This window comes from Neophocaena asiaeorientalis, unplaced genomic scaffold (assembly GCF_003031525.2).
Source record: "Neophocaena asiaeorientalis asiaeorientalis breed wild unplaced genomic scaffold, Neophocaena_asiaeorientalis_V1.1 scaffold241, whole genome shotgun sequence".
Classification (NCBI taxonomy): Eukaryota; Metazoa; Chordata; class Mammalia; order Artiodactyla; family Phocoenidae; genus Neophocaena; species Neophocaena asiaeorientalis.
Genome location: NW_020172287.1, coordinates 1963545 through 1981953, shown reverse-complemented (window position 1 = coordinate 1981953; position 18409 = coordinate 1963545). Strand labels below are relative to the sequence as shown.

General features: G+C 40.6%; 1 protein-coding gene across 1 annotated transcript in view; it reads right to left on the bottom strand.

Annotated features, from left to right (window-relative positions):
* The window catches only part of PRSS38 (serine protease 38), a 28768-nt gene extending 16212 nt beyond the window's left edge, over positions 1-12556 (bottom strand). Inside the window, exons 1-3 of the mRNA XM_024765100.1 lie at positions 12385-12556; positions 12028-12190; positions 11169-11440 (exon numbers count right to left, since the gene is read on the bottom strand). Of these exons, the coding sequence (XP_024620868.1) occupies positions 11169-11440; positions 12028-12190; positions 12385-12556 (607 nt within the window). The remainder of the gene's footprint in view (positions 1-11168; positions 11441-12027; positions 12191-12384) is intronic.
* Positions 12557-18409: the final 5853 nt, after the last annotated feature.

Below are 18409 nucleotides of genomic sequence, written 5' to 3'. Positions count from 1 at the left end.
TTTTTTTTTTTTTTTTTTTTTTTTTGCAGTACATGGGCCTCTCCCGTTGCGGAGCACAGGCTCCGGACACGCAGGCTCAGCAGCCAACGGCTCACGGGCCCAGCCGCTCCGCGGCATATGGGATCTTCCCGGACCGGGTCACGAACCCTCGTCCCCTGCATCGGCAGGCGGACGCTCAACCACTGCGCCACCAGGGAAGCCCTCAAGGCCCTTTTAAGAAGTAGCTAAGGAGCAGGATATCTCAGAGAACAGTGCCAAGAGCCATGGAAAACAATGAGTCATTCAAAATCTTAGGAGGTTTATTGTAGAAATTGGGGAACTAATTCTAAAATTCATATGGAAACGCAAAGGACCCAGAATGCTCATGATAATCTTGAAGAAGAGAAACAACTGTGGAGGATGTGTTAAGACCAGACTCATCATAAAGTTATGGTAAACACAGCACTGTTGTACTGAAGAGATCCATGTGGCAGAATAGTAAGCCTGGAAGTAGACCCCCACACATACGGTCACAAGATGTTTGACAAAGGTGCCAATACAGGTCAGTGGGAAAAGGTGATATTCTTTACAAATGGTGCTAGAGCAAGTGAATATCAATATAGAAAAAAGTGAACTTTTTCTCCTCACATCACATGCAAAAAATTAGTTTTAGATGGATCTTATAACTAAAGGTAAAAATTAAACTCATAATGCTTCTAGGATAAATGGAGAAATTATCTTCATGAGCTTACAATAAGCAAATCTTCATAAGCAGGATACAAAAGACCCTACGTATGAAAGAAAAAAAACAAGCCATAGTCTAGCAGAGAATATTTACATACCTATCAAAGTACGTGTATCTAGAATATATAAAAAATTCTACAAATCATAAAACCTCAAGAAGCTATCATGACACAGTGATCGGCATAGCTAAAGTGAAAAAGACTGATACTATCAAGTGTTGGCAATGATGTGGAGCAACTAGCACTCTCATACATTGGTGATGGGAATATAAAAAGTCACAACCAGTTTATAAAACTGTTTGGCAGTTTCTAATAGAGTTAAATTTACCCCACTCTATAGCCAACACATTCTATATTACCAAGTATATCCCCAAGATAAGCAAGTACGTATGTTCACAAAAGGACTTATACAATAATATTTGTTGTAGATTTTTTCATATGACCTAAAAACTGGGGACAACTCAGATGCCTATCTAAAGGAATATGGATAAAATAACTTTTGCCAAGTTCATACAATGGAAGATTAAATGACAGAAAAACAAGACAACTACTGATATGAACAACAATGTGGATGAATCTCACAAACAGCAGGATGAAGGAAAGAGAAAAAAGAATACATGCTATGTGATTTCTTAAACATGAGGTTTAAGACAAAGCATATCTGGGCTTCCCTGGTGGCGCAGTGGTTGAGAGTCTGCCTGCCAATGCAGGGGACACAGGTTCGTGCCCCGGTCCAGGAGGATCCCCCATGCCGCACAGCAGCTGGGCCCGTGAGCCATGGCCGCTGAGCCTGCGCGTCTGGAGCCTGTGCTCCACAACGGGAGAGGCCACAACAGTGAGAGGCCCACGTACCAAAAAAAAAAAAAAAAGACAAAGCATATCTAAGAATCCACTGCCAAATCCAAGGTCATGAAGATTTACTCCTATGTTTTCTTCTAAGATGTTTTTTGTTGTTTTTTTTTTCGGTACGCGGGCCTCTCACTGCTGTGGCCTCTCCCGTTGCGGAGCACAGGCTCCGGATGTGCAGGCTCAGCGGCCATGGCTCACGGGCCCAGCCACTCCGCGGTATGTGGGATCCTCCCGGACTGGGGCACGAACCCGTGTCCCCTGCATTGGCAGGCAGACTCTCAACCACTGTGCCACCAGGGAAGCCCCTAAGAGTTTTATATTAACTCTTAATTTTAGGTTGTTGACCCATTTAAAATTTTGTGTATGGTGTGAGATGGGGGTCCAACTTCATTCTTCGGAATGTGGGTATTCAGTTGTCCCACCATCATTTGTTGAACAAACTATTCTTTCCCCATTTAATGGAGTGGCACCCTTGTCAAAAGTCAATTGGCTATAGATGTATGCATTTATTTCTGGGCTTTCAATACTATTCCACTGATCTATATATCTATTCTTATGCCAGTACCACATTGTTTTGATTATTGTAGCTTTGTAGAAAATTTTGAAATCAGGAAGTGTGAGTCTTTCAACTTTGATCTTTTTCAAGACTGTTTTGGCTATGCAGGCTCCTTTCCAATTCCATAGGATTTTGAGGATCAGTTTTTCCATTTCTGCAAAATGTCAGAATTTTGATAGAGACTGCACTGAGTATGTAGATCACTTTGGGGAGTGCTGACATCTTAACAGTATTAAGTTTTCCAATTCAGGAACGTGACTTGTCTTTACATTTATTTAGGTCTTGTAAAATTTCTTTTAGCAATGTTTTGTAGCTTTCAGTATACCAGTCTTTCACTTCCTTGGATAAATTTATTTATAGGTAATTTTCCTTCTGGATGATATGGAACTGTTTTCTTAATTTCCTTTTTCAATTGTTCATTAATGTGTATAGAAACTGATTTTTTGTGTGTGTGTTGATCTTGTGCCCTGCAAATTTGTTGAATTTGTTTATTGTCTGTCATCTGCAAAGAGAGATAGTTTTACTTCTTCATTTCCTATTTGGATGCCTTTCATTTCTTTTTATTGCCTAATGTATCTGTCTAGAGTCTGGTACAATATAGAACACCAGTGGTGAAAATGAGCATCCCGTCTTGTTCCTGATATTAGGGGTAAGTTCTCAGTCTTTCTTCACTGAGTATAATGTTAGCTGTGAGTTTTTCATAAATGCCTTTAATCATCTTGAAGAAGTACCTTCCTATCCCTAGTTTTATGAGTGTTTCTTTAAACTATGAAAGGATGTTGGATCCTGTCAAATACTTTTTATCCATCATTTGAGATTATCATATGGTTTTTTTCCACTTTTTAATGTGGTATATTACATTGATCAATTATTGTGTGTTGAACCTCCTTTGTATTCCAGGAATAACTCCTACTTTGTTGTAGTGTATAATCTTTCTAATATACTGTTGGATTCAGTTTGCTGGTACTGGTTGATGATTTTTGCATATATATTCATGAGGGATAGTGGTCTGTGATTTTCTTTTCTTGTGGCATCTTGTCTGGCTTTGGTGTCTGCATAATGTTAGCCCCATAGAATGAGCTCCTCTCCTATTTTTTGGAGAATCTGAAAATAATTGGTGTTAATTTTTCTTAAAATGTTTGGTAGTATTTACCAGTGAGGTCATCTGGTCCTGGACTATTCTTTGTTGAGAGGTTTTTGAATATTGATTCAATCTTTTTACTTGTTATAAATCTATCCAGAAATTTTATTTTTTCTTGATTCAGTTTTGATAATTTGACTGTTTATAGTAATTTTCCCATTTCATGTTAATTATCTAATTGTTGACATAGAATTCATTGTAGTATTATCTTATAATCCTTTTTATTTCTGTAAGGTCAGTCGTGATGTTCCCCGTTTCATTTCTGATTTTAGCTATTTGTACTTTATCTTGTTTTTTTATTTTTGTGGTCAGTCTAGCTAAAGTTTTGTTAATTTTGTCAATCTATTCAAATAACTAACTTTTATTTCATTCACTCTAATTTTTTCTATTCTCTATTTCATTTTTTTCTGCTCTAATCTTCATTATTTCCTTCCTCTTGCTAGCTTTGGGTTTAGCTTGTTCTTTTTACAGTTCCTTAAGTCATAAAATGAAGCTATTTATTTGGGGTCTGACTTCTTGTATAGCTATAAATTTCCCTCTGAGCATTGATTTCACTGCATTCTATACGTTTTGGTAATGTGTTTTTGTTTTTATTCATCTCAAAATATTTTCTAATTTAATATGTGATTTCTCCTTTAATCCTTGTTTGTTTAAGAGTTGTAACATGTTCTTTGGAAATAAGGAAAGTAAACCTAATTGAAAGAAGTATAATGCTAGGAATAAAGAAATTAGATTAACATGTGCATAAAGCCAGATAAGCATGTGCTGTATAAAACAGCAGTAAAAGAGAATAACCTTGATTGTATAAAAACGATGGAATGAAAATACTGGAGAACAGTAACATACAAAATGGAAGTAACATATGAAATAATAAAACATATATATGTTCATATATATAAATATATGAAACAGGGTATTTTTTCCTTTGGATAACATGTATAACTGAACATACTGAGTGTATATGTTCATAACTCATGTATGTTCAGGTATGCATGTTAAAAATTTAAGAAGAGCTACAAGAAGATTAAAAATTGTAAATTTAACTTGCAGAACAGTAGACAGTAAAATAGTAATATAGAAAATCAGGGACTTCCCTGGTGGCACAGTGGTTAAGAATCCACCTGCCAATGAAGGGGACATGGGTTTGAGCCCTGGTCCAGGAAGATCCCACATGCCATGTGGCAACTAAGCCCATGTGCCACAACTACTGAACCTCCATTTTAGAGCCTGCAAGCCACAACTACTGAGCCTGTGTGCCACAACTACTGAAGCCCACATGCCTAGAGCCCATGCTCCACAACAAGAGAAGCCACTGTCATGAGAAGCCCGTGCACCACAACGAAGAGTAGCCTCCACTCTCAGCAACTAGAGAAAGCCTACATGCAGCAACAGACCCAACACACCCCAAACTAAAATAAATTAATTAATAAAAAAAGGAAATCAGTCTGTTGGAAAGGGAGAATGACAGGGAAAATATTTAAAAGAAAGCAGCAAACAGACAGTACAAAATAATAATTTAGAAATAAGTCTACACATGAGATTTCTGGCTAGGATGGAGTGAAGAGGTCAGCAAACCCTTTCTCCAATAAACAAGTATAAAACTGAACAAAATTATTTTAAAAAATTTCAGGGCTCCATAGGTCAAACAAAAGCAAAGGAAACTTGAGAGGTGCTTATTCATGAACAACTGGTAGAACTTTGGGTAACAATGGCAAAAGTCTGACCTAGTTGTCTGGGGCTTCACAAGTCTTGACACTCCTCTATCTCTGCTCTGTCACTGTGGTAGTTTTACCTTGGTAGGGCTGGCTGGGAAAGCAGTTTTTCTGCCAGAGGGAGAGAACTTGATTTGGAGGGGACAGCTAAAAAAACACAACACTTTGTACTGTCATTATAGTATTTAGATTTGTAGGAAATGAGTAAGGAAGACCTAAAGCAGTATTGGTCTGAGACTGTCATTCTGGGTGGGGTGAACAGTGTCTCTGGTGGAAATTTATGGGGACTCTGGAAATAAGAGGGCAATAGAAAGGCTAGATAAATCTCCACTGATCCCTGGGATGACTGTGTAACTATATGTATAAACATGGAGGCACAAGTGGGCTCAGGGAAAAGTAAAAGCTGAGGCAGACTCGAGTCACACAGACTCTAAATGTGTTCACCAGCCTCCACACAAAACCCACTGTCAAAGGTGGAAGCCTTAGAAGTTTGAGATGTCCAAATCATTGGCTAACCAATGAGATATTAAGACACAGTGGTGACACTTAGGAAGCCAGAATAAAAATAATAAATAGAAGAATTAAGAATAAAAAAATGAGCACAGACCTCAGCAACTACAAACTACAAGAGAGATTCTGCAAACTAAGTCCAGGCAAATTACTCAAAACAAAGCAAAAGAAATCAAAACCTTCAGGGAAAATCAGAATCCAAAGTTCTTACAATGTTTTATGTATGTCCAATTTTCAACAATAAAAATTCTATGCAAAAAATAAAGTATGACCCATATTCAGGAAAAAACAAGTCAATATAAAGAAGCTCTGTGTGGCCCCAGGTGTTGATTTTAGTTGATAAATATTTCAAAACAGTTGTTATAAGTATGTTTAAAGAATTTTTTAAACCACATTAAAAAAGTTAAATGAAAATATCATGATAATGAGTCAACACATAGGGAATCTTAGCAGAAATACAAAAACTATTAAAAAAAAGAATAAAATGAAAATTCTAAAGTTGAAAAGTTCAGTAACCAATATTAATAATTCAGTAGGTTGGATCAACAGAAGATATGAGATAGCAGAAAACATAATCAGTGAAATTGAAGCTAGATTAGTAGAAGTTATCTAATTTTAAAAATAGAGCACAGACTTCCCTGGTGGCACAGTGGTTAAGAATTTGCCTGCAAATGCAGGGGAAATGGGTTTAAGCCCTGGTCTGTGAAGATCCCACATGCTGTGGAGCAACTAAGCCCATGTGTCACAACTACTGAGCCTGCACTCTAGAGCCCATGAGCCATGACTACTGAAGCCCATGTGCCCAGAGCCTGTGCTCCACAACAAAGACAAGCCACTGCAATGAGAAGCCCATGCACTGCAATGAAGAGTAGCCCCTGCTCACTGCAACTAGAGAAAGCCCAAGAGCAGCAATGAAGACCCATGGAGCCAAAAATAAATTAATTCATTTTTAAAAAAGAATAGAGCAAAAAAAGTGAAGAAAAGTGAACAGGCCCTAGAGACCTGTGGATGCCATGAAGCACATCAACACACATGTAACAAGACTGCCAGAAAGAAGGGAAAGGAGAGAGGTGAGAAGAGGAGAGGAAAGAGAGAGAAAGGGAGGTGGGGAGGAGGGAGAGAGAGAAGTGCAAAAAAAATTGAAGAAAATGTGGCCCAAAACATCCTGAATTTGATGAAAAAGAATCTTCATACCTGAGAATCTCACTGAACCTCAGGAAAGATAAACACAAAGAGATACACATCTAGACACAATATGATTAAACTCCTGAAAACCAAAGACAAAAGAAAATCCTGAGATCAATAAGAGAAAAGCAACCAATTACATGGTGATAAACAGTATGGTTAATAGCTGACTTCTCACCAGAAACAATGAAAGCCAGAGGCAGTAGAACAACAGGCTCAAAAATGTTGAAAGAAAAAACCCTTCAAGGAAGAATTCTGTATCCAACAGAACTATCCTTCAGACATGAAGGTGAAATCAAAATATTCCAAGATAAATAATGTATAAATATATGTATCTATTATAGATTTTATTTGTGGTTAACATGTGGTTAGCATTGTATAATGCTTCTATATATACACATGATTATTTTACATTGCTGATCTTTTATTTTCAAATGCATTTTAACAACACTGCATTTTTACTCCCCTTTCTTCAAGATTACTGTTTTTGACATCATATTTTACTTCTTTTTGTTTTGTGTATTACTTAACTACTTATTGTGGATATAGATGGTTTTGTTACTTTCATCTTTTAACCTTCTTACTAGTTTTGTATGTGGTTGATTTACTATCTTTACTGTATAAATATACAGTAAAAAATATACAGTGCCTTTACTGATGAGTTTCTTCCTTTCATAATTTTCATGTTCTAGTTGTGGCTCTTTTTCACTTAGAGAAGTCCCTTTAACATTTCTTGTAAAGCTGGTTTGGTGGTGCTGAATTCTTAAGTTTTCTTGTCTGTAAAAGTTTGGATCTCTCCATCAAATCTGAATGAAAGTCTTGCCAGGTAGATTATTCTTAGTTGTATGTTTTTCCCTTTCACTCTTTAAATATACCATGCCATTCACTTCTAGCCTGCAGAGTTTCTGCTGAAAAGTCAGCTGATAGCCTTATGGGAGTTCCCTGTATGTAACTTGTTGCTTTTCCCTTGTTGCTTTTAATATTCTTTCTTTATCTTTAATTTTCGCCATTTTAATTACAATGTGTCTTGGTGTGGTTGATCCTGTTTGGGACTCTGTGCTTCCTGGACCTGATGTCTGTTTCCTTTCCCCAGTTAGGAAAGTTTTTAGCTATTATGTCTTCACATATGTTCTCTGCCTCTTTCTCTCTCTCTTCTCATTCTGGGACTCCTATCATGCAATTGTTAGTATGCTTGATGTTGTCCCAGAGGTCTCTTAAACCGTCCTCATTTCTCTCTATTTTTTCTTTTTTCTGTTCTGTTTAGCTTCATTGATTTCCACTACTCTGTCTTCCAGCTTGCTGATCCGTTCCTCTGTATCATCTAATCTATTGTTGATTCCTTCTAGTGTATTTTTCATTTCAGTCATTGTATTCTTCATCTCTATTTGGTTCTTCTTTATATTTTCAAATTCTTTGTTAAAACATCTAACTGCTCACTCTGTTCATCCATTCTTCTCCTGAGTTATTTGGTCATCTTTATGATCACTACCTTGAACTCTATCAGGTAGATTACCTATTTCCACTTCACTTAGTTCTTCTTCTGGGGTTTCATCTTGTTCGTTTATTTGGAATATGTTCCCCTGTCACCTCATTTTGACTAATTTGCTGTGTTAATATCTATGTATCTGGTATGTTGGTTGCACTTTCCCACCTTGGATACATAGCCTTTTGTAGGAGACATTCTATGCATCCCAGCTGTGTAATCCCCTCTGGTCACCAGAGCTATATGCTCTAGTGATACCCCCTATATGGGCTGCGTGGGTCCTCCTACTGGGGCAAGCTGAGTTCTGAGGATTGTCTGGTAGGCATGGCTGACCCCCAGTCAGATTGGTTGCCAGGCCCTGCTTTGTGTGGAGGCTGCAGTTGATTGTTGGTGCCAGGTCATTAGGTGGCTGCCTGAGTAACATTGTGGGGTCCTGGTGCTAGTGCTGGCTCACTCGTGGAAAGAGTCAAGGTTCTGGTGTGGGTGGTTGTGGGGTCAAGATTCTTGGATCTAGTGTTGGCCTACTGGTAAGTGGGGCTGGATCCCAGGGTGGTTGGCTGAGGAGTCCGAGATATCTTAGAGCTGGTGTTGGTCTGCTGGTGAGTTGGCTGCTTCCTACAAGATAGGGTGAAAGGCTGTGGTGTTTCTGGGGTGAAAGGCTGTGGTGTTTCTGGGGCTGGTATACGTCTGGTGGTGCATGGGGCCAGGGGCCAGGAGATCTGGATCTGGTGTCTGCCCACTGGTGGGCAGAGCCAGGTCCTGGGGTTTCTCGTTGCAGATCCTAGGGGCCCCAAATCTTGTGTATTGCTCTGCTGGTGGGCAGTGCTCAGGCCCAGCTTGTCTCAGGGCTGGTGCCAGCTTGATGGTAGATGAGCTGGATCCTGCCATAGCAGGCTGTGTATCTGCAGTTGTCCTGGGCCTGTTGTCCACCCACAGGTGGGTGAGGCTGGTCCTGAGGCCAGAGCCAGCTCACTGATGGGTAGGGCCAAGCCCCAGGGGTTTCTGGGGCTTGTGCCTCCCCACTGGTGGATGGAGCTATGTCCTGGTGTCTCTGGCTGCAGGGCCTTGTATGCCCTGGGTCTACTGCCTGCACAGTGACATGTGGCACCAGGTCCTGAGCCATCTGGTAGACAGGGCCATGTCCAGTAGTGGCTGTTGTCTCAGGAAGTCTTAAGGTAACCTGTCTATTGGTGGATGGGCCTGTATCCAGCCCAGCTAGTTGCTAGAGTTGAGGAGTCCCAGTACTGGTGACTATAGGCTGGTGGGCAAGGACGGGGCTGAGTTCTGAGGCTGATAAGCTAGATGGAGGATTCCAAAATAGCACTTGTCAACACAAATGTCCATGTGGTAGAAAGAGCTCCCCAAAATAGCACCACCAGTGTCTGTGTCCCCAGGGTGAACTCCAGTTGCCTCCTGCCTCTCTGGGAGACCCTCCAAGATCAGTAGGTGGGTCTGACCTAGGCCCCTTTCAAATCACTGCTTCTGCTCTGGGTCCTGGAGCATGTAAGATTTTGCATGTGCCTTTTAAGAGTATTTCTCACAGCTTTCTGGGTCTCCCAAAATTAAGCCCTGTTGGCCTCCAAAACCAAATATTCCTGGTGCATGACTCCAGGACTGGGGAGCCCAATGTGGGGCTCAGACCCTTTACTCCTTGGAGAGAAGCTCCATATTTGTAATTATTCTCCTGTTTATGGGTCAGCCACCCATGGGTATAGGTCTTGACTATACTATGACTTTGCCCCTCTTATCCATCTCTTTGTGGTTCCTTCTTTATATCTTTAGTTGTAGAAAACCTTTTCTGGTGGATTCCAGTCTTTCTCATCAATAGTTGTTGTATCAGTAGTTGTAATTTTGATGCTCCTGTGAGAAGAGGTGAGCTCAGGGTCTTCCTATTCCACCATCTTGGCTATATCTCCCTAACTCTGGTCTCTGTCTTTTGATTTGCGAGTGTAACCCATTTACATTTAAAGTAATTACTGACAAGGAGGAACTTGCTTCTGTCATTTTGCTACTTATTTTCTACATGCCCTATAGCTTTTTCCCCCCTCATTTTCTTGTATTCCTGTCTTCTTTGCATTTAGTTGATTTTTTGTAGTGAAATGTTTAAATTCCTTCTTAATTTCCTTTTGTGGTTACCATTAGGACTACATTTAACATTTAAAGTTTTAACATTCTAATCTGAATTTATATCCACTTAACTGCAATAATGTTTTTATACTTAAGTAAACCAGATATGAAACTTTCTTAAACTGGTATAAGATATCAACCTGAAATCTCCAAACCAAGCCACAGACTTAACAGCAAACCATTAGAAGCATTTCCATTAAAATAAAAAACAAGAAACCTAGCAACATTTCTACTAGAGGTTCTAACCATTGCAATAAGAAAAATAAATAAAAGATAAAGTATAGGAAAGGAAGTGATGAAACAATATTTATTTGAAGAAAATATATTTAAAAATCTAGAACAATTAAATAATCAACTGACAAAATATTATAAATGAGTACTATATGGTGGCTGGAAACAAGATCAATGCACAGAAATCAACAGCTGTGTCTGATTAGCAAAGGCAATTAAAAATAATCTTTTAAATAACCATAAAAATTCTAAATTATGCAGATTTAAACCTAGAAAGAAAGTACAAGGCTTTTATGGATAATTAGAAAAACTAAAATGTTTTTTCATAGGTTAAAAATAGATTATCTCTAAATTGAATTTAAAATCTTAAGAAAAACTATGTTTGGAAATTTGTGTTCTCAGTATACTAAATATCCATTCCACACTCAAAGTAGATGTAACTACTTCTCTGTAAACAATAAAGCCAGCCAGGAGTAAAACAAAATTCTACATTGACAGAGAAACAGATAGCGATTGATGGATAGGGATTCCAGTCCTCAGATACTTGCAACCCCTTAATGGACAGAACATGTTCTCTCCTATAATGTCATAGAGCCATCATCCCTTCCTCAAACTCCAATAATGGGATCGACCCTGCACTTTGTTTTCTTACCTTGTTGGGAGATGGACCCCCATCCTGTAGCCCAGCAAGAAAGGTTTGAAAGAGTCACATCTGGGGGTGCAATACAGATGGGAAGCACAGAGTCAGAAAACACAATGCGAGTTTTCAGCTGCACCAGAGCGATGTCGCCTCCAATAGGATGGTACATTTCATATGTGGGGTGTATGATCACCTTATTCACCTCAAACCATTGGGTGTGATTGCCTGCGACCCTGAGGTCCACAAGGCCCACATACATATCAAATGCTGCAGTGACCTTGTTCCTGTAGGGACAGAGGACAAAGGCATAGTGGTTTGAGCACCTTGAACCTGGGAAGAGGAGCTTCCATGAGATCACAGACTCAGGGAGTCCTGGAGCATGGCAGCCTGGGTATCCAAGCTCTCAGCCAGGATGTGGAAAGCAAGCCCTTCCAGCACATTAGGGACCTGACTGTCTGGCAGAATTGCTCCCAACAAAGTCCTGACCTGAGCCCATGGAGGATTCAGGGACCCACCAAGACCTGCTGGACAGCCCAGGATGGTGAGCTTGTCAGGTGTACAATGAGCTGCCAATGAAGATAACTCTTTCATCACCTCTCGTCCTGTGATTTGTCCTCTCTTCTCTCCTCTCATCTAAGATGTGGCTCCTCTCCTCACCTCTCATCCTATTATGTGGTTCCACACCTTTCTGGAAGAGCTGAGGTCCCTAAAGGAGCCCTCAGCCCTGTGCAAGAAACTGTAGTGGATGGAGCTGTGTGCTGGGTCCCACTCTCTCCCCTGCCTCCAAGAAGTCCCAGTCCTATGTGACCCACGTGGTTGGTCTTGCAGCCCTAGACCTCCATGGGAATGGTATCCAGCACTGCCCACTCACCTGCCAAAGCAGTGGGCGGCTGACAGGATCCAGTATTCATCAATGATGGACCCACCACAGATGTGGAAGCCTGCATAGTGCACACTGACCTGCCACGGCCACTTTTTCTCGAGGGTATCCACGCCTCCTATGATCCTCCCCTGCATATGACGCTGGCCACAAGCTGAGGAAAGAAGTACCAAGTATGCGAGTAGCAGTGGAACCAGGGCAGGGCTGGCCACAGGCAAAGCCGAGGAGGGTGAGTGGGAGGAGGGAAAAGGGGGAGGGCCGCGGAAGACTGGGTCTCCACCCTTGGGGGGAGGAAGGCCGGGATTCACCGCAGGGACCACGGCCAACCCGGGCTTGGAGGGGTCCTACCCACATCACGGCTAAAGGCGACCCCTTCACTGGCAGGGTGCCTGTGGGCCGTGGCTGCAGCCTGGGTGTGAGGCAGGAGAAACAGGAGCAGGAGGAGGCTCGGGGTCCTGGACTCTCCAGGCCCAGTGCGAGGGCCGGTCAGCGCGGCGGCCATGAGGTGGGAGTGCCTCATGGATGCGAGGGCTAGAGCACGCAACTTGTGACGTCACAAACATGCGACAGTGCCCAGGCACACAATGGCATTAAAGCGCGACAGCATAAACACCGGCTCTCTCACTTCTCAGCTGGGAGCCGTCTCTCAATGGTCCTCCCCTCCATCACCCCCCAACCCCGCTATGGCTGGCTCGCTGTGGTCTCATTCCCTAGAGAGTAGTCAGTAGACTCTGGGTGGCCTTGCTCCCCAGATGGTGGTGGTCATTGGTTTCTCTCCCCACTCTTGGCTGATGCAATGGAAAGAATTTCGTCCTGTGTCTCCCAACATCCAGCCAGTAAGTTGGGGTTTGGTCATGTCTCAGTTGCAGCATTCCAGAAATGTACAAACACTTTTCATGCCTCTTCTTGATCATATTTGCTAATGTGCCATTGAATAGAGCAAGTTATACAGGTGTTGGGAAAAAAGCGATGGAAAAATGCTTTATACTACTTAAGCCTTCTCTCTGGAAACTTCAGAACTCTGCTGCTGTGACAATACATATGGAAATGAACAGGACTGTATTCCAATAAAACTGTATTTACAGACACTGAAACTTGAAGTTCATTTAATTTTCACGTCTCACAAAATATTCTCATTTTACCCCCAAGCAATAAAAAGTGTACAAACCATTCTTAGTTCAGAATGTACAGATGTACATTAGTTCAGATGTACAGAAACAGGTAGTTTGCCAACCTCTACTCTGTTTCTTATATCTCTTTTTAAAATAGATTTTATTTTCTATAGCAGTTTTGGGATCACAGCAAAATTAAACAAGGCACAGATATTGTTAATGGGGCAGGCAATGCATGTGTTGGGGTAGGAGGTATTGGGAAATCTCTGTACCTTCTATTTCTTGATATTAATCCCTTGTCTTTTATATGTATTGCCAATAATTTCTCTTTCTTCATTGTTCCTTGTTCTTTAATGTTTCAAGTGTGTTCATAACTGTTCAATGGAGAATTTTTATAATGGCTGCTTTAAAATCCTTGTCTAATAATTCAACAGCTTTGTTAGCTTGATGTTGGTGTCTATTAATTGTCTTTTCTTATAGGAATTGAGAGTTTACTAGTTCTTAGTGTGACAATTCACTTTGGACTGTGTCCTAGGCATTTTGAGTATTACTCTATGAGACTCTCTGGTTCCCACTTAAATCTTCTACTGATATTTTAGCAAGTTGCAAACCTGTTTAGGTTCAGAACGCACATTCTGGCTCACTCTGGTGGCCTGTGGTTCCAACAGCAGTTTATTTATCACGTCTCTGCAGGGCTATTCTGGTCTGTCCGCTTGCATGTTTCCCAGATGACAGGACTCCACCTCATGGTCTTCTCAGTGCTGGCTTGAGATGGGGAATGGTGTTACTTCCTACTACAGGTGGGGAGAGAAGACAGTCTCCACAATGTGTCTGGCTTGTGTGTCCCATCCTTCCTGTAGGGGGTTGTGGAAGTCAGATAGCACTGGTTCTCAATCAGGGGTGATGTTGCAAGGGCACATTTGGTAGTAACTGGATACATTTCTGATTTTCAGAATTGGGGGAGTGTGCTATTGGCATCTGGTGGGTTTTACAGGGATACTGCTATACATCCTATAATGCATAGGATACCCTTCCGGAACAAAGACTTTTTCAGCCCCAGATGTCAATAATGCTGAGGTTGAGATATCTTGGCTTATAGATTCCACGAGGAGCACCTTACTGCGGGGCAAAGTGGTTGGAACATAGCCTCTTACCAGTGAACTCAGTGTCTGCGATGCTTGTTAGGGAACAGAGGGGTGCAGTTCTCCTCATGTTTGCCCCAAGAACAGGCAGGGTGGCGAAAATGTTTCTGTCATGGTGGGCAACCCTTTTCTGGGCCTTTGACTTTTCTTAAGGCGTGTGTGTGTGTGTGTGTGTGTGTGTGTGTGTGTGTGTGTGATCGTGTGTTGGTATTTCGAGGTTGCAGGCTTCTCTAACCCCAAGTTGGACACATGGGAGGAAAGAAAACCCCAGGAAACTCCCCACTGGGTTGTTCTTCAAGTCCTGGAATCCCTAGCTAGTCTGCCTCCTTTTGTCTACATTTCAGAATCTTCTAGTAGGTGATTTGTGGCCTTGTGATCAGTGGGAGGAATAAAATGAAATGTATTCGTCATTTTTATCTAAGCCTTAAGGAACTTGAAATCTTTAATAACTTAATTGTTTTCTTCTCCCAGCTGAGTTTGTTTCCTACGAATTGCTATTTTCAACTTGATTGATTTGGTGCTTATTTTCTGTGTTTAGAGGCTTTCCTTGGATATCTGGTCTATTTGAAATTATGAGTGTTGGAATAAAAGGTGATTGGAAACTCTGGGATGTGGACATGGCTTGTTTACTTTGAGCTTCCAAGTGAGAGAACAGGATGAGTCATGGGAGAGCTGCTGATGTCAGTATCATTAGGTGGTCCCTCTTGGGCTTGTCAGGTTCTCCAGAGGATCCCAAACTCCTTCCTGAATGGCAGGAGTCTTACTGCAGGGTTCTGGCAGCTCAGGTTGAAGACGGCTATGTCTTTTTTTAATAAATTTATTTATTTTATTTTTGGCTGCATTGGGTCTTCACTGTGACTCTCAGGCTTTCTCTAGTTGCGGGGAGTGGGGGCTACTCTTTGTTGCGGTGTGCGGGCTTCTCATTGCAGTGGCTTCTTTTTTTTATTTTAATTTTTTTAGTTATAATATTTTTAACATCCTTATTGGGGTATAATTGCTCTACAACGTTGTGTTAGTTTCTGCTGTATAACAAAGTGAATCAGATATATGTACACATATATCCCCATATCTCCTCCCTCTTACACCTCCCTCCCACCCTCCCTATCCCACCCCTCTAGGTGGTCACAAAACACCGAGCTGATCTCCCTGTGCTATGTAGATCCTTCCCATGAGCTCTCTATTTTACATTTGGTAGTATATATATGTCAATGCTACTCTCTCCCTTCGTCACAGCTTACCCTTCCCCCTACCCGTCTCCTCAAGTCCATTTTCTACATCTGCATCTTTATTCCTGTCCTATCACTAGGTTCATCAGAACCTTTTTTTTTTTTAGATTCCATACATATGTGTTAGCATACAGTATTTGTTTTTCTCTTTCTGACTTACTTCACTCTGTATGACAGTCTCTAGGTCCATGCACCTCACTACAAATAGTTCAATTTCCTTTCTTGTTATGGCTGAGTAATATTGCATTGCAATATGTGCCACATCTTATTTATCCATTCATCTGTTGATGCACACTTAGGTTGTTTCCATGTCCTGGCTATTGTAAATAGTGATGCAATGAACATTGTGGTACATGTCTCTTTTGAATTATGGTTTTCTCAGGGTATATGCCTAGTAGTGGGATTGCTGAGTCATATGTTGTAGCTGTCCAGTTTTCCCAGCACCACTTATTGAAGAGGCTGTCTTTTCTCCATTGTATATTCTTGCCTCCTTTATCAAAGATAAGGTGACCATATGTGTGTGGGTTTATCTCTGGGCTATCTGTCCTGTTCCATTGGTCTATATTTCTATTTTTGTGCCAGCACCATACTGTCTTGATTACTGTAGCTTTGTAGCATAGTCTGAAGTCCAGTAGCCTGATTCCTCCAGCTCCATTTTTCTTTCTCAAGATTGCTTTGTCTATTTGGGGTCTTTTGTGTTTCCATACAAGTTGTGAATTTTTTTGTTCTAGTTCTGTGAATAATGCCATTGGTACTTTGAGAGGGAATGCATTGAATCTGTAGATTGCTTTGGGTAGTGTAGTCATTTTCACAATATTTATTTTTCCAGTCCAAGAACATGGTATATCTCTCCATCTGTTTGTATCATCTTTAATTTCTTTCATCAGTGTCTTATAGTTTTCTGCATACAGGTCTTTTGTCTCCTTAGGTAGGTTTATTCCTAAATATTCCTAAAGAGCTATTCCTCGATATTTTATTCTTTATGTTGCAATGGTAAATGGGAGTGTTTCCTTAATTTCTTTTTCAGATTTTTCATTGTCAGTGTATAGGAATGCAAGAGATTTATGTACATTAATTTTGTATCCTGCTACCTTACCAAACTCATTGATTAGCTCTAGTAGTTTTCTGGTAACAACTTTAGGATTCTCTATGTATAGTATCATGTCATCTGAAGACAGTGAAAGCTTTATTTCTTCTTTTCCACTTTGGATTCCTTTCATTTCTTTTTCTTCTCTGATTGCTGTGGCTAAAAATTACAAAATTATGTTGAATAATACTGGTGAGAGTGGACAACCTTCTCTTGTTCCTGATCTTAGAGGAAATGGTGTCAGTTTTTCACCATTAAGAATGATGTTGGCTGTGTGTTTGTCATATATGGCCTTTATCATGTTGAGGTAAGTTCCCTCTATGCCTACTTTCCAGAGGGTTTTTATCATACATTGGTGTTGAATTTTGTCAAAAGCTTTTTCTGCATCTATTGAGATGATCATATGGTTTTTCTCCTTCAATTTGTTAATATGGTGTATCACATTGATTGATTTGCATATATTGAAGAATCCTTGCATTCCTGGGATAAACCCCACTTGATCATGGTGTATGATCCTTTTAATGTGGGGTTGGATTCTGTTTGCTAGTATTTTGTCCAGGATTACTGCATCTGTGTTCATAAGTGATATTGGCCTGTAGTTTTCTTTCTTTCTGACATCTTTGTCTTGTTTTGGTATCAGGGTGGTGGTGGCCTCATAGAATGAATTTGGGAGTGTTCCTCCCTCTGCTATATTTTGGAAGAGTTTGAAAAGGATAGCTGTTAGCTCTTCTCTAAATGTTTGATAGAATTCCCCTGTGAAGTCATCTGGTCCTGGACTTTTGTTCAAAGATTTTAAATCACAGTCTCAGTTTCAGTGCTTGTGATTGGTCTGTTTATATTTTCTATTTCTTGCTGATTCAGTCTCAGAAGGTTGTGCTTTTCTAAGATTCCAGGTTATCCATTTTATTGGCATATAGTTGCTTGTAGTAATCTCTCATGATCCTTTATTTCTACAGAGTCAGTTGTTAATCCTCCTTTTTCTTTTCTAATTCTGTTGATTTGAGTCTTCTCGCTTTTTCACTTGATGAGTCTGGTTAATGGTTTATCAATTTTGTTTATCTTCTCAAAGAACCAGCTTTTAGTTTTATTGATCTTTGCAATTGTTTCCTTCATTTCTTTTTCATTTATTTCTGATCTTATCTTTATGATTTCTTTGCTTCTGCTAACTTTGGGGTTTTTTTGTTCTTCTTTCTCTAATTGCTTTAAGTGTAAGGTTAGGTTGTTTATTTGAGATTTTTCTTGTTTCTTGAGGTAGGATTGTATTGTTATAAGCTTCTCTCTTAGAACTGCTTCTGCTACATCCCATAGGTTTTGGGTCATCGTGTTTTCATTGTCATTTGTCTCTAGGTATTTTTTGATATCCTCTTTGATGCAGTGGCTTCTCTTGTTGTGGAGCACAGGCTCTAGGTGCACAGGCTTCAGTAGTTGTGGCTCGCAGGTTCAGAGTGCAGGCCCCGTAGTTGTGGTGCACATGCTTAGTTGCTCCATGGCATGTGGGATCTTCCCAGACCAGGGCTTGAACCCTTGTCCCCTGCATTGGCAGGCGGATTCTTAAACACTGCGCCACCAAGCAAGTCCAAAGATGGCTATGTCTTAACATTCTTCATTAAGTATGTCATCTCCTAACCTTCCAGTTTTGGCATCCAGGGCCTTAAACTGGCCTGAGACTCCTCAATGTGAATTACCTGTTTCACTCCTGGCAGAAAACAAAACTCCAGATTTCTGCAACAGTCTGTAAGGTACTCTAGACTAGAGATATGGAGTGGGGAGAAGTTTTAGGGATATAACTGCTTCTCAAACCACTTT